This window comes from Tripterygium wilfordii, chromosome 21 (assembly GCF_013401445.1).
Source record: "Tripterygium wilfordii isolate XIE 37 chromosome 21, ASM1340144v1, whole genome shotgun sequence".
Lineage (NCBI taxonomy): Eukaryota > Viridiplantae > Streptophyta > Magnoliopsida > Celastrales > Celastraceae > Tripterygium > Tripterygium wilfordii.
Window position 1 is genome coordinate 16,156,165 of NC_052252.1, and position 15,499 is coordinate 16,171,663.

The 15,499-nt window shown below is 37.6% G+C and overlaps 2 protein-coding genes and 2 long non-coding RNA genes across 7 annotated transcripts; 2 read left to right on the forward strand and 2 right to left on the reverse strand.

The window, feature by feature from the left end:
* Positions 1-333: 333 nt before the first annotated feature.
* On the forward strand, positions 334-5,250 carry LOC119989543. 4 transcript variants are annotated; one of them, XR_005465830.1, is made up of 7 exons: positions 334-508; positions 1,864-2,244; positions 2,682-3,668; positions 3,783-3,903; positions 4,706-4,781; positions 4,909-4,985; positions 5,109-5,250. It is a non-coding gene; the product is annotated as an uncharacterized LOC119989543 (long non-coding RNA). The 4 variants fall into 4 exon arrangements; XR_005465828.1 differs by having other exon boundaries at positions 5,055-5,176; XR_005465827.1 differs by lacking the exon at positions 4,909-4,985 and having other exon boundaries at positions 335-508; positions 5,055-5,196.
* On the reverse strand, positions 3,430-6,419 carry LOC119989542 (cytokinin dehydrogenase 6-like). The gene is made up of 5 exons (XM_038835143.1): positions 5,093-6,419; positions 4,698-4,825; positions 4,344-4,604; positions 3,971-4,233; positions 3,430-3,882 (listed from the first exon to the last, which is right to left on the reverse strand). Exons 1-5 carry the CDS (start codon positions 5,715-5,717, stop codon positions 3,561-3,563), a joined length of 1,599 nt encoding a protein of 532 aa, XP_038691071.1. The 5' UTR covers positions 5,718-6,419; the 3' UTR covers positions 3,430-3,560.
* LOC119989544 lies at positions 5,504-6,690 on the forward strand. The gene is made up of 2 exons (XR_005465831.1): positions 5,504-5,640; positions 6,416-6,690. It is a non-coding gene; the product is annotated as an uncharacterized LOC119989544 (long non-coding RNA).
* A 5,140-nt stretch (positions 6,691-11,830) lies between these two features.
* On the reverse strand, positions 11,831-14,479 carry LOC119988609 (protein IQ-DOMAIN 14). Its single transcript, XM_038833709.1, has 6 exons — positions 14,252-14,479; positions 13,915-14,097; positions 13,393-13,761; positions 12,919-13,134; positions 12,707-12,838; positions 11,831-12,616 (listed from the first exon to the last, which is right to left on the reverse strand). The coding sequence occupies exons 2-6, from the start codon at positions 13,987-13,989 to the stop codon at positions 12,014-12,016; spliced, it is 1,395 nt and encodes a 464-aa protein (XP_038689637.1). The 5' UTR covers positions 13,990-14,097; positions 14,252-14,479; the 3' UTR covers positions 11,831-12,013.
* Between the last annotated feature and the right edge of the window lie 1,020 nt (positions 14,480-15,499).

Genomic DNA, 15,499 nt, shown 5'->3' on the forward strand with positions numbered 1-15,499 from the left:
ATCGACCGAACGGTCAATTAATTTTATGTCAAAAACTGATAAAAATTGATCGAAACCGACCATGAACAACCCTAATTTTAACATCTCTTTGGAGTTGCTCTAATACGCCATCATTTGCCAACATAACAAAATATTTTTGTTGAGAAAAAGCCAACATTACAAATTGGCACTATAGTCATTCCCAAATACTAGCCCACAATTCCCATCCCTCCCCATCATAGTTCATGTAAGTGAAAGGAATAACAAATAAAAAAATGTACCTAAATTCTATAAATAAAAAAAAACCTAAAAAGTAAAAAATATGAGTGGACTGGGCCCCCTTTTTTCTATGGGTGCGGACTTGGATTTGGGCGGTCCAAGGGCTCCGAACGAACCACATAGCCTGTGCTTTCGTATCGTAATTTGGGAATGATGATTGATCCCCGGTGAACAATTGAGAGAGCTTCTGCCATGGCTAATTCTTCTTCTCGTCTGAAGGATTTCTCTTTCACGTCGGAAGGAAACACCGGTAACTGTTTATTTATGCGAAATCTTCTTATTGTGTTTTGCCTAACATTGGATACACATTTGTTGCCTTGGTAATGGCTCGATAGTGGGTATACACTGCAATTGATAGTCTAAGGTTTCACGTAGATTAAAAATGCTTGCAATCTAAATCATGCCGAAGGAGGACAATGTAGATGAAATATGAAGGATTTCATGTTTTAATGGGGTTTCTTTATTTTGAATTTGTTTGCACTCTGAACGGCAATGCTATGTGTGTAGCATGCACTTGTCTTTTCAGTGAATCAATATGAGAGGGAACATATATTTAAGCTTGCTTTTTGTTCTTCATTGTGAACTTGTTCCTTTTTAAAATATGATATCCTTGTGAACATCTGAAGACCTTGTCTTCTTCCGTTGTTTATTGTTTTACATTGAAAATGGCACGAAAAGATTAATAAAAGAACTGGTTTTTATCTCCCTGTGTGGTTCATAATCTGTAATTTAGCATCAGCATCGTATCAGACAATTTGTTGTTTGGTTGTATAGTAATTTAATTATTTTAGAGGATGGGTAAATTCTGATATTGCTGCTCCAGTGCTCCTGCTAGCACGTTGGAGTTTCTATGTTCTAGAAGTTTTTGAATCTGTAATTTCTTTTAGCCATCCCGCCCATCAACGCAGTTTGACTGTAAAATAACATACCTTTTGATCATCATTAGAATCTGGGCCTTTTACTGCTCTCAATACGAAATAGCTCCAAGTGGTATGCTCAGCACACTAGCCTCTCAGGCTTTGTTGACTTGTTCTCCATGGAGCAATCTTTGCTCTTTGACTCTGATTCATGGGCTCTGAGTGGTTGTAGCCCAAGACTAGTTCTTTCTTCTCACATTCCATAATTACAATTCTTTGCATAGGCATCAACAATGCTAGTCAAAATGGCACTGCTTATTGGATTGATTTGAGGTGTTTTGTCAGTGCATGAACATCTTTTTTCTTTTGCCTTTTGATTTTTCCAAGAGCTTGTGCTATTGTTTATAGAAAAACATCCGAGTTGGAGATAACTTTCCTGCTAGTTCAGGTGAGTGGACTTACCGCGACTGGGCTTGAAAATTTAGAATCTCCACAAGTTGTTGCTTCGTGAAAGGTTCAGCGCTGTTCATGTTTCTGATTTTTTTATCAGAATTTCCTTGGCTTATTTTGCTTTTACTTAGATGGTAATCTAATACTGGATCAACATGAATGAAAATTATCTTTTGATGTCCACAATCTTTTTCTACATCCATATTTCCAATCAGCATGTTCCTGTCTTGTGCATTATCTTTAGTTAAAGTTCCCTAATGGCCAAGTAAAGCTGAAGCTGCTGCTCTTTATGGTGCAGCAACAGTTGTCATTTCAGTGTTGCTGCAGTTTGAGTTGTTTGAAAAAAATCTGGAGTAGCTCTGCTGAACAATATGTGTTGGAATCATAGAGGTGGCCATGTTTATCATACATGATACAACTTTTAACTCAAAGATACGCAGTATAGTGGTTATACGGAGAACAAACTGTGTGCAATATTAAACATTAGTGCTCCAACAGTTCTGGCGCACAGACGCTATAATCATTTGAATCGGCATAAAGTTTCCACCTTTTGCTGTCACACATCTCGATTGATTCCTCTTTTTGGGTGGCATTGATGAATACACAACTGAAAATGGGAAAGATTCACTGAACTGATTGTGGCTCGTTGGAAAAATGAAGAATAAATATGTCACTGAAGGTATGCTTTTTGTAGGTCCTTGAATGAAGTAATAATCTATTTGTTGAAATTAAGAGCAAAGAGACCAGGTTATTGTATCAAATCCTTCTTACATATCACATCAAAATGCATTACTTGCATATGCAATCGATAAACAAAAGAAGGCAATAGCAGAAAGTACTCCACTTCATTTCTATTTTAGGGATGGAGTCACTCTTCATAAGCTACATTAGGGTTCATGATATGTCCTTTTTTTTATTTCAAATATAATTTTACACTTCTTATTATTTCTTCGTTCTCTCAGTCTTCTGTGTGTCTGTTACCTTTTCAATCAACTTGATTACTGATGAATAGTGTTTACAAGTCCATAGTTAATTGCACATTCTTTTTTTCACACGTTATTTTTTCTGTGTGTTTGTGTTGATATTTCTGCTTCAACAACGGCATTTTGGCTGTAGGTAAATTGAGCAGTTGACGGACGTGAAGAAAGAAGGGGTCTGAGAATGTAGCAAACGTTATCTATTTTTGGACCACTTTTAGGTGCCTTTTCTCCTTTTAAATACAGTTAATTCTTATCACCTCATCATAAGTTTGGGTTGAGCCCTTTATGTTTCAGTCTCACTAAATATTATTCTTTTCTTTCTTAACCAAACTGTCAATAAATCATGTCTAGATAATCAACATGCCCCTGTTGTTTGTGAAAGAACATTGAATCATGATGCCACTGTTAATAGATTGAACCTTCCCGCATTTTGCTGAGTTCCTCCTTGAGTGTTATGTGCATCCATTGATTTCAGGGCCACTAGAACTTCCCAGTGTTATTTTTCCTTAGATTTAGCTTTATCTTATATTTATTGTGTAGAGATTATTTCCCATTTCCCTTTGCTTTCAGTCTTTGTAGGTCTAGTGGAAGTTAGCCCATCGGTATGGTTTATCAGGTTGTAAGAGACGCCATTCAAATATTTTACAAAAATTATATTCATGGAAGAACATAATCTGCAACTTGTTTACAAAATCATTATGTACACTTTTTTTACCTCAAGCTTCTTTTCCTAATTGCCTTCTACAATTACAAGTAATTTAAATAATTTTGAATATGACTCTTTGGTGGGGGGAAATAACTGTGAGCTAGCTCTGCAGCCATTTCATTAGACTTACAATATATGTGAAGGCATACCAATACGATAGCTGTCGATCTTTCCCCCCCCCCCCCATTTGCACAGGGCAGTTGATGGAGTATGATGACTATCAATTTCCATCCTCAGGGCTAAGCCGCTAAGGTACCTCCATGCATGCAATAGGAGCCATTTCCTTTTGTAAAATGAATAGTGCTAGTGTCAAGAGAAGGGTACTGTCTTGTGAAATATTCTTTGGCCGGGAGCAAGAATTGCCAAAGGGTCATAAGCATATTTCCTCTGGACAAAAGCCTGCCACTGTGGGCCAAAGTGAGTTTTCCATTCTTCAAGTGTAGTGTAGTGGGGCAGATATTGCTTCATGCCAAGATTGGCTGTTTCACAAAAGTCTAGAATCCTTTTGTTCTGAGTTAAGATGTGTTCCAGGTGATCGTTTCCTGTGGAAGAAGGCACTGCAGAGGAAAGGAAGGCCACTAAGTAGAAGACATCTTCCTCTGGAATAACAACAGAAGTTCTGTTGTCCCACCTGTAACAAAGTCAATAATAAGTGAGTCAGCCCTAGCCAAAACTACAAGAGTTCACAGAAATAAAGGACTCATTTTATGAAACTGTACTTTGATTTGCTAAGTGGGTAGATAAGGATGGGGCCATTGCTTGTGTCTATGAGGATTTTTCCAAATACTTCTTCAGCAAAGTCGTGTATTTTGCTTTTGGGGATGAGGAGGTTGAGCCAAGGATGTGGGATTTCCCACAAGCCTTTTGCCCGTAGTTTGACCTCTGACACATGAACCCTGTCCAAGAAATCCACGTATGCAACTTCTGATTGGAAAAGTGTTGATGGAATATATTCTAACTGAGACAATGCATCCTCAACTTCCTGCATGGTGAATACAACAACATGATTCCCAGTGTACTATTAGTTTGGTCGTTTATGTATCTACCGATGATTTATTAAATTTAGAAGATGGTGGGGCTATCCCGGCTCACCTCATCTGCTGCATCTTTCTTATCTGGGTTGAAGTATTTTGCCAATTCTAAGCAGAAGAGGGTTCTTCCATCTGACTTGAACTGGCTAGCTTGTACTGGGTCTTGTGGATTGAAGGTTGATCTCCAGTTATTCAGCAGACCTGTCCTGTTTATTATTACAAATCCTTCTATGTAGTCGAATGTTTTTTTAGCAGATATTAAATGCTCCTGGTCTCTTGCAAATGTGGCAAAATCCAAGTAGAGCACTCTAATCCATTTGACCTGTTCAAAATATAGAATTGTATTACATGACTGTTACTTTCTAGCTTCTACTAGACCTTTATGCCTCTGAAGGCTTAATGGTCATTGTTTTACCATCTCAGGTGCTGGTTCCAGTGATATTCTTGCCCGTGTAATGATGCCAAACTGACTGAGTCCTCCAAGAACACTGTGAAAGAGGTCGGCATTCTTCTTTTCTGAACAATTTATCACTTCTCCTTTGCCTGCGTTTGAGTTTAATCAATCTATTAGTAAAATTGAAGTTCAAAAAATAAGATCATGTCAACTATCTTTTTTAATGGAAAAGGAACTTTCTTTAAAGGGAGCACCAACGGAGTGAAACCCAGAGAAGTTGCACAGCAGATGATCTAATGTGCTCATAAGGTGCATGTTGATTATACCTGTCAATCTAATTTGACTATTTGACCCTGGTCTCATTTTCTCTTATATCAGTTATCATCCTGTGATGGATGTCAAAATAAGTAACGTACCTGTAACTACTTCCAGCTGATGGACGTTACTTATCTGGGGGCCGTGGCGAAATGCTTGTCCACTGATCCCAGCATTGGACAAAGTTCCACCCACGGTTAAATGTAAATAATCAGTCCAAGATTTTGGTGCTAGCCCATATTTCAGGCTCTCATGCAGGATATTTATCCACAACTCACCACCAGAGACGTCCACATATGGAAGATTTCCCGCATGGACCTGCATTTTAGAGCCTTGGAGCGACTCCATGTGGATGACGATGCCTCTGTGGGCTTGTGACTGGCCCTGAAGTGAGTGGCCATGGCCTCTAGCTGCAACTTTGATCTCTGAATGAGGACCCATTTGCCATATATGCTTTATGGTATTGGCGATATCAGAAACCGACTTCGGATGGAGTACTGCTGAAGGACGAAATTGGAACCTATTGCCAAAATCTCTGGCTGCATGGTCAACATCGTCAAAATTGAAATGCCCATCGAGGGAAAGCAATCTTAATGAAGAAGGGATATTGGTGCTGGAAAAGCAAAGGTTGATTCTGACAGTTATGCAGGTAAGTAACAATATAATGAAGCTTCTTACAAATAGCGTGTTGTTATCTCTGAGGGAATTGATGGGTAGATATCTCATTTTTACATTTAAAAGAGGAAGATGGCTTGTTTCTCCTTGAGAGCAAGAGCAGAAGGATGATTTATATAAGGGACAGGGAAATGAAGTTCAGAATAGAATTGAATTTGGGGGGGGGGGTATGATTTGGGTGGCTTAGTCAACCTATTTTCTGTTTTGAGAATCCGTATGAAGACTGGCTTCTTGGGGTTGAAGAGTTTTAGGATTTTTCTTTTGTATTCCTCCTTTTGTGGATCTTCTCTTTAGTTATATAAGAGAAGCCATCTCATATTTTGCCAAGTTGAAGACAAAAGTAACAAGAAAAGAAAGATTTCACAAATCTTTGTACTTTTTTCTAATAGTTGCAACCACAACCCCCTCCTTTTTCACCAAAGATAAAAAATATTCTCTTAAAATTTTTCTCACCAGCCATATTAAGATCATCCATCCATTTTTAGGGAAAAAAAAGAGGGTATGCACTTATTTCTCTGCCTCCAATGAAAGGGTATGCCCATACCAAAAGTCTCTGCTCACATGAATTCTGGACTGTGATCTCAATTCAATCTTTGTCAGAATGTAAGGATTGCATATCTACTTACAGATTTGTGTGGGGAGACTGGAGGGCCGGTTTAGATTTCATTTGAGAAATTAACTTTGTCCTTGTGGGAAATATATGGGTCCATGTGACACGTGAAATTGAAGTGTATATGCATGCTTTGTAGAGGCAAAGGCTCTGGATGGCTATAAGTTGGGACCCCCTTGGGGTCCATTTTTGAAGGGCTAAGGAAGTGAAAATGGGGAGTTGACAGCATGGAGGAAGCACTGAAAGACTGCTCTGTTGCTTTCAGTTTATTGTTTCTGATGCCTTAGTTCCCAGCAGGCAGCATCTAGACAAGCCTGAATGATTAATTCTTCTTTGATAACTATATATGTGCAAATTGGAACAAATTGGAATACGGGTTATCTTTCGATGATAAAATGTGATATTACCCTTGTTCCTAGTGCTCTAAAAAATTAGAGTTTTTGGCAATTATTGTTTACAAACTTTCGGTTGCAAGATGTTTATTAATATCATAGCTTGTGTGGATTTGCAAAATTTGACAAGAACCCACATTTACAAATGGCATGATAAGAAGGGTAATCACTAATCACTTTCAATTCCCTTTTGAGTTTTTTTTTTTTTTTTTTAAATATTTAAGACATGACTTAGATAGCTTGGTTTCCAACAAGTGTCCTAAATAAAAGAAAAAAGTGAATCTTTTTTAGGTTTCTTATATAAATTGGTAATGGATATTGGATTCATTCCTCTCTAATTATGTGAACTTTTCCCAATACCCACTTGTCATTTTGTGGTGAAAAACCTTATCTTTATTTGTTTCTTTCTAGAAGGAGACCGACCATGTATAAAGAAATCAAAGACATCGTTAACCAAAGTAATGATTTTGTAAGATTGACACTATTAATTAACACTTATATCATGGAAACCCTAAACCCTAATTGTGGGGTCTCTAATGTCTTATTTGTCGATAGCAAAATAACTTGTTTATTACCTAAAAACATTGAATTAAATCAAATTTGTCATCCATGGAGATTAAAGGAAGGATAATGATTGAGACCCCTAAAGAGTGACCCCCAAAAGACCTTCATTTAATGTGGAGTGTTGGATGTGATGTGGGCCCCACATGTGTGTTTTTAATCAATGGTCATTTTAATGCCACATAGATTTGGGGGACTTTTGGGGATCATATTTTGGGGGTCTCTAGCATTGTCCTTAAAGGAATTCCCCCCATTATCATGCTTACCAACCACTAATTGACACGTTAATTTTCCATATCAGCATCATATTAGGGCTTTTGATTGGCAAGCCGAAGATTGATGACGCGCCAATGATAATACGCCAAAAATGTGTGGAATGCCACGTCGTTGATCATCATGTCATTAGGACAAAAGAATGCACTTAGAGGGGTTGGTAGGGCACAAAATTGATTTAGGATGCTCAAATTAAACCAATCAGGATTATATATATATGTACACATAATTATACTTATCGTGTTCCCTATCTCTACTTTTATTCCACTCTAATCAATGTCTTCTTCTTGTCTCTTCCTCTTCTAATGAGGTTAAAATTTTAAAGCATACAGAATCTAATTCCCTGTTCATGTTTTGTCCTAATTGTCCAACACCCAAAAAAACAAAAACAAAAACAAAATCAAGCCCAACCCAATGAAAAATCTTAAACATTGCAATAATTTTTGCTCTTAGATACTAATTTTTATGATCAATATTTGTGATTTAGAAGAGTATTAGATAGTTACTTGAATCTTTAACATTTTATAGTACTAGAGGAACCTTTTTGTCATCGAGAAACCACCCAGGCCCCAGCCCAGCATGTCCTTCGGACAATTGAGTGAGCGTAAACCTTCGGCTGTTAGAACAGTCGCACTACACTGATGATGGATAAAACTGGGTCGAAACCTATGCAGGAGAAATGAGGTTCCTAACCCCTCTTCGAAAGTGGGTAGACCCACAGAACCAAGAAAAATCCAGGAAAATACTCCAAATTGGTTCGAACTTACGACCTTAGCATCATTCACCTTAAACGCAGAGATATAATCAACTGAGTTATTTGTTCCGTGGTTGTATAAGAGGAACCCATGAGTGAAGAAACCTATGATTTTGATCATAATCAATATTGGGATCACTTTGTTAAAATAGTGACTGCTTAAACTGTTATTTATTTTTGTTGTTTGTCATTCAATGTCAACATTCTCATTATTTTTAGAGAATAGTTTTTAGTTTTTTTCACTAGAAAGTTGGGTGGTAAAGGTGCAGCAGTTTAGCTGTAATTTGGGTGTGAAAGTGTAGAGATGAACTGTCTAGCAACAAAATCCAACATAACCTAGTCAGCAATTAGTGTTAATGTTGTAGGCAAACTTTCACTTTGTTCAAAAAAGACAATGATCTACATAAAATATTAGATGGTCGATTAATATATATGTTCTCTTTTGTTTTAGGTTATATTTGACACTAAGTGTTTGTAAACGTCGAAAAATGGAGGGTTCGATATGGTTTGGAAGGTAAGAATACAAAGAAATATATAAAAATTATCAACCTCATATTTAGGAAAATGCCTATATGACGAATCTCATGAATCTTCCCCTTCCAATGCTGGTGAACATTGGTGCAAATATAGTCTTAGATTGATGTGAACACACACAAATACATGTATGTGCTATAATGGAGCTCTTAGCTAGCTATAGCTAGGGTCTTAGACAACCTTTTTTCCCCACTATTTCTGTCTATTGTTTTAATGTTGAAAACGAAAAAAGTTCACCATTTGATTATTGTGTGGTTAGGGTGGCATTTTTTTTGTTAGTAATGAACAGAATTGCTTTTGTTACATACTAATGCTAACTCCACTAATATCCAAGTAGTTTTGTCTTAACTTAGATCTCTCTACCTCATTTTCTCATTAGTTTCCCTTCATGCTAGGTAAGCTTTAGTTTCTAACACTTGTCTGGCTTGTGTCCTATTACCAGATGAAATCTGTTCCACCAAAATTTCATTAGTTGCCTCTTTAGTGACTTGAACACAAATGTAGGTTGTCTCTGGCATCATATGTTGAATACTTATCTCAATCCTTATGCCAAAAATTAGGGTTTCTGGTTTTTTTTTTGTCGTTTCCTTCTATCAAGGAAAAAAAAAACCAAACTCTTGCATGTGCTCATTAGCTAAGCTATCAACAGGTAGCTAGCATGAATAAAAGTGGGTAGGGGAAGTGATAAAGTGTACATCACCTTATGGAAAAGCAAATGGAATCTTGAATTTTAGAAAAGCAATAAGAAAAATGAATGAAACCCATAGGAGAAGAAGCTCAGTCTAGCTAGCTAGCTAGCTAGATGGTGATTCTGTTTCATCAAATGTGCTTCTATCACTCACTTTCTTCTTTATTCTGCTGACAAAATACTATTATTACTTAAAAGTGGTAGCTAGCTAGCTAGCTAGCTTTTGCGAACTCTCAAAGACTCTCATGAGTCATGACAAATATGGCACATAATACAGTCCTCACACCAACAACTTCTATGTGGTCTATGTTATTCAGTTTCTGTCTTGTGAAGAAACCCTCCCCCACCCACTTCCTCCTTTTTCTTTTGCATCACGTTTAACTTCTTCATCTCATTTTTTTTTTTAAAAAAAAACCCTAATTTCAAATATGGTTTATTTGCCTTTTGCTTTTATTTGTTTTGCAAGTTTTGTGAGGTTTACATTCATGTGTTATATGGTAACCACAAAACGATAGTTCAGTTGGTTATATATCTAGGCTTGGATTTAGTGTGGATGGTTGCTTCGGCATGCCACTAAGATCTGGAGTTTGAACCAGTTAAGAGTATTTTTTTGGGATTTTCCTGGTCTCGTGGGCTTTAGGGACCACTTCCGAGAAAGGGTTAGGAGCTCCATTTCACTCGCATGGGCTTCGGATTAGTCTTGCATATCGTCATCGTGGTGCGGATTGTTCTAGAAACCTTAGGCTTACGCTCACTCAATTATCCGAAGGACATGGTTGCTCAGTTACCAAAAAAAAAGTTTTATGGCCAACTAACTCAGTTGGGTTGATTTGGTATGTCCACACTATGTGTTTTATGGTCAACCAAGCCAATCAAATTGATTTGGACATGACTTCAAAGTATGGTAGACCAGCAAAGAGACATGGTCCAATTCCACTCTAAAAAACAACAACTTTGAACATCATAGTCTAAACCCACAAATAATTGGAGAAGAAAACAACAATGGAATTAACAACATATGGTGAATGATTCCCACAAGTCTCAAATGTTTGTTAAGAGCACACGTTGATTCGTTGAATGCCTTTTTTTTCAGCCATCAAAATCACTTTCCCGCATTAGTCAATTTAGGGTTTTATTTTATATATTTGTCCTGAGAATCTCTACATGGTTCATTCATTTAGATTGGTTGGAGAATTAGTTAGGTAAACTTCCAACCCTAAATGTGTGCTCACAACTCACAAGTAGATATAACAAGTTTGACTATTACATGCATATAGATTAGTTAGTGGTAGACATTTTCACTTTCACCAAGTAGTGGAAGGAAGTGCACTCTTCAAATCTTCAATATTTTACTCACTTGGTTTCTAGATTTTCCATTCCATTATTGGTGAAAGTGAGTGATTATAGTACAAAGTTACTTGAGAAATTCTTGTGTACTACCCACAAATGATATGCTTTAACTGCCTAAAGATTCAGCATTTGCAAGTACTTTATTTTATTGGGAAACTTTTTGAATGGGCCATGGCTGTTTCTTCTTAATGCATTGACATCTAATATTTTCCAACCAGGCGCCAGCAATGGAGAAGATGTTGAAATCCCACTTGTACCACCAGCCAAGTGGTCATGAGACTGTGTGCATGGCCCAGTTATCCCCATGCCCAAGTTTAGTCTAGGCCCATGTAGTGAATAGCTGGTTTGGGCTTTTTCACCTAAGGCCCTAACTTCATAATCCACTCAGGGGGAAGAAGTTGGGCCCTCATATTTTGGGCTTTTGATTATTTGGTGATCTGTTTTTAAGTTGTTTTCAGTACATCAGTTGTTTTGCATACATGAGGTTATCAGTCGGTGCAAATTAATGCTGTCAAGTTGTCCATCAAGAAATTGTGCTTTTACTAGTGTTGGGAAATCTTTGGGATGTCTAAAATTCTTAATCCAATCCAAATAGGGAGGATGCAAGTATTGTTTCTCCTTATAGAGATATATATCTGGGTTAGGAGGAATGCATGCCGTTAAGGTCGGGAGTTCGAACCGGGAGTATTTCCCTGGGGTTTTCAAGATCTCATGGGATTTCGGCCCATTTTTGAGAAGGGGGTATGAGATCCATTTTCACCCACACGGGTTTCAGCCCAGTCTTACCTATAAACAAGTGTGGTGCGAGCTGATTTGGCAACCCGAGATTTACATCCATTCAACTTTTCTAAGGACATGTTGGCTGTTCAAAGGGTATGCTGACTAAATGTTTCTTAGGTTACCAAAAAAATTAGTGCTCTATATTGAATTTCTTGTGGCTTTCAACATCTTGGATGATTGCACAGAAAGATTCACAAGAATCTTGAATGATTTCACAGAAGATTCACATCAACATAGAAATTCATAGTTTGCAACTATATATATATACTGTTTGATGATAGAATGTCATATATTGATCAATCAATCATCACTTCATATTTACTAACTCTACTTACAAACTATAAAGCTCAAATCAAACAAACCAACACACTAACCAGTCACTCTTCTTGCACAGAATATTAGATTTTATGGATCCCAAGTAGGCAATGAGTACTCTGAATCAAAGCTGAGATCCTTTATTGTCCGGCTTGATTTTACCGGACCGGGAAGGCCCTTCAAGCTTGGAGATCTTTGCTGATAAACACCATGCCTGCCAAATCTACCAGTAATATTTGGTGCTTCACTTGCAACAGAAGATATAAGGGAGAGCCTATGTTTACATGGTGAATAGCTATCAGAATAAGCATCAAAACTCCCCGGCCTTAGCTTTGGCGAGCTCAAAGATCTTGCCTTTGCTTTGGCAGATTGGGTTGCTGCCATGTAAGTTGGAACAACAGGAGAGCCAGAAGCAGAATTGTCTTCTCCTCCCCCCAATGAACATTGCTTCTTATGAAATGATCTTTTATGTGCTGATAAGGGAGAGTCCAATCCTTCAATGTTGTACTGTCTGTTGAGACTTTTAATTCTAAGTTGCTTTCCTCTATATTCCACTCTTGGCTTTGGATTTGTAGTCAAGACTGAATCCAAATCCTCAAGTTCCTTGCTCTTAGAAAGCTGTGTATCCACCCAATTGTCTAACCAGTACCTCCACCGTCCGTTCACCTTTTCTCGTTCCGATTCTGCTGAATTCTGCAAGATTATCCATTCTTGTGAGAAACATATCATCAGCAAATGCTATGAAAAAAGGAGACTATATCTATAGGCAGAAGAAAAGCTTACGCGATGATTAAACGAGTACTCTTTTATACGTTCTCTCTTGATCAATGCCTCTTTCTTGCTCATTGATAAGGCATCTGCTTCTGCTCTAGTAAGAGTGCTGTCATTCCATCTTTTTTGACTGTTTGTGTCCATCTGACATTCAAGTTAAATCAGAAAAACAGAAGGTGTTTTGTATAAGAACATGTTGTTAAAGTTCATTACATATATCATACCTTAATAATCTTGTCTTTCAAATTTTGAGAATGTTTAGTTACATCATAATACCAAGTCTTTTCCACCACTTTTCTCCTAGCACAGACCTGTGACTGGATATTTACAAGGGACTGCAATGACTTAAGAGTAGTGATCGCTTGGCGTCGTACAGCTTGGCCTCTGATAATTGCTTGCAGCCTCACTATCCCTCTCAATGCTCGCAACGCTTTCATCGCCTTCAACAATGACTCAGAGAAGGTTATAACAATAGCAAGTAATTCAAACAACTTGATGAAGTTAATGTTCTCAATTTAGGAAGTTTGGTGGTCTAAGAAATACACAAACAACAAATGTACATGTTTGTTACCATGTCTGATATTCTGTGACTTTCTACCAATCAAATTCCAGTCTATTTCATATCCATTGTTCAGATCATTCAAGAAGAAAGTATATGTCAAAAGAATTGAACTTTAGTATGCTTTGAAAAGACTTACTAGGTAACCTCGAAAGACGGTCTGAATTTTTATTGCAGCAGACTCTTGTGTCTCCTTGTCACATTGATGTGCAGATTGAGGATCATCAGCTTGAACATTTAAAACTGAAAGCTCTTCTATTTCTTTCTCACATTGATGGGTGGACAGAGGAGTGCCGGTGAGTCTAACGACCTCGGCCGCTGCTGCCTGAGCAGCTGCAACAGCTGCTTCAGCAGCAGCAGCAGTTGCAATGGCAACTGTGAGAGCATGCTTGCTATGCTCTTCCTCTGCCTCACTCAATGTCCTTTCTTGTGATGGCAATGGTGCCCCAATGGAGGGTACCTTTTTGGTCCTAAACCTTCCAAAGAACCATTTTCTTCTCTTCTCCTTCTGTGATCACCATTAATAGCAGTAAGTGATTGTATTAGGCATTTGTGACAGAACCATGTAAATTTTGTGTCATTGGGTGTGATTAATTGATCTACAAAAATCCCAAATTATCTAAAAAGATTCATTGCAAGTGAAATGAAGCAAAGTTTGTACCTTTTCTTGCTTTGGCTGTGCCTCTAAGAGAAAGAACTTCTTCACCAGACTAATCCAGCTCTTCTTCTTAGCCATTGAAGAATCATCACATCATTAGATCTGTGCCTCTTTGTAATTGTGCTGCTAAGACAGCTTTCTTGCCATTATATAAGACAATATAGCAGATCAGCTCCTAAAGAACATCTGACAAAAAAGGAAACAATGAAAGTAGTGGGAGAGAAAATGTTGAATAGTCAACACAATGCTGATAGATCAAGTAGACCACTTGCCATAAAAGACTTCCTGAAATGTTGCATTATAGGAGATTGTGAAGTACTTAACCAAATAAAATCCTTACCCATCTTAGGAATCATGAGATTTGATGAATCAAACCAGGATAACCATTGTTATTTTGGGAAAATTGAGGAAGAAGTGCCTTGAATTCAGGTCAAATATAGTTTATTGCACCATATAGGGTGATAGTGAAGGAATTGTAACAAAATATGGAAGTCAAGATCTCATTTTACTTGGGAAACTGAGAACCCAAACACTCAAAAAGTAAGTTAATTCCAAATCAAGTGGTGATAACCTAGCTGGGTATGTTTGTGCATCCATCCAATCATACAAAGTTTCAATCTTTTTCATGATGAGTTTCATCTGTTCAAACTTGTGGGACCTTTGAAAAAGCACTAGTGTACAGTAAAAGTTGTGGGGATATCTCTCTGGCATTCATGGAGCGAGAGCTTCCACATTGTGAATTATTAGACAAAGGCATAGGCCATAACTCTCACTTTCCTTAAACAGTAACAGACATGCTCAAATACTTGTTGGGGGTGCCATTACCAAACTACCCTGATAAGCCAAATCATCCTATGTTAACATTAGTAGTATAAACTCCTAGCAGACCCAAAACCACTTTGTTTTGGTAACTGTGGAAGACCAAACTCAACATTTCATTCAAACGATTGAGTTGACGTAAATTTTGAACCATCAGAACAGCCTGCACCAACGACAGATAAGATTGGGTCATACCCAAAAGCACAATATCCGAATGTAATGGGTATTCAAAGATTAACATAAGGAGTAGACTTTGTCCTAAAAAATGTTGTAATGTGAGTAGAAATAGAGCAAACCCATATGGCCATACACAAGAATAACACAAATCATACAATAAAACTAAAGAGAATGGTATGATTGAGGGAAGTGGGGAAGGGAACAAACATGCTAGAGATGAGGCAATGTGCACAAGAAAACAAAGCATGCTTGTGTTGGAAGAGGAAAAATACAGCTGTCAAAAAGGGCCCAATAAGGACTCATAATTCACTATCAACTTCTAGTTCTCTGTTTTGGAGTGACACATTGTCACATTCTTCAATTAGGATATTTAGGTTTTGGGTCAGCATAGTACATTGTGCCATTACTGATGGATTGATTGTGTAGTTTGTGTAACCAGCATTGTTTCAGTGAAGGTACATAAGCACCTACTCCTTTATGGCTTCTCCATGTGCTTACATTACATAGCCACAAAAATATCATCGGTTTTTTTTGGGGGGGATTCTTCAATGTTGGGTTGTGAGTTGATTCAACTTGGACCATGAATCAGCAG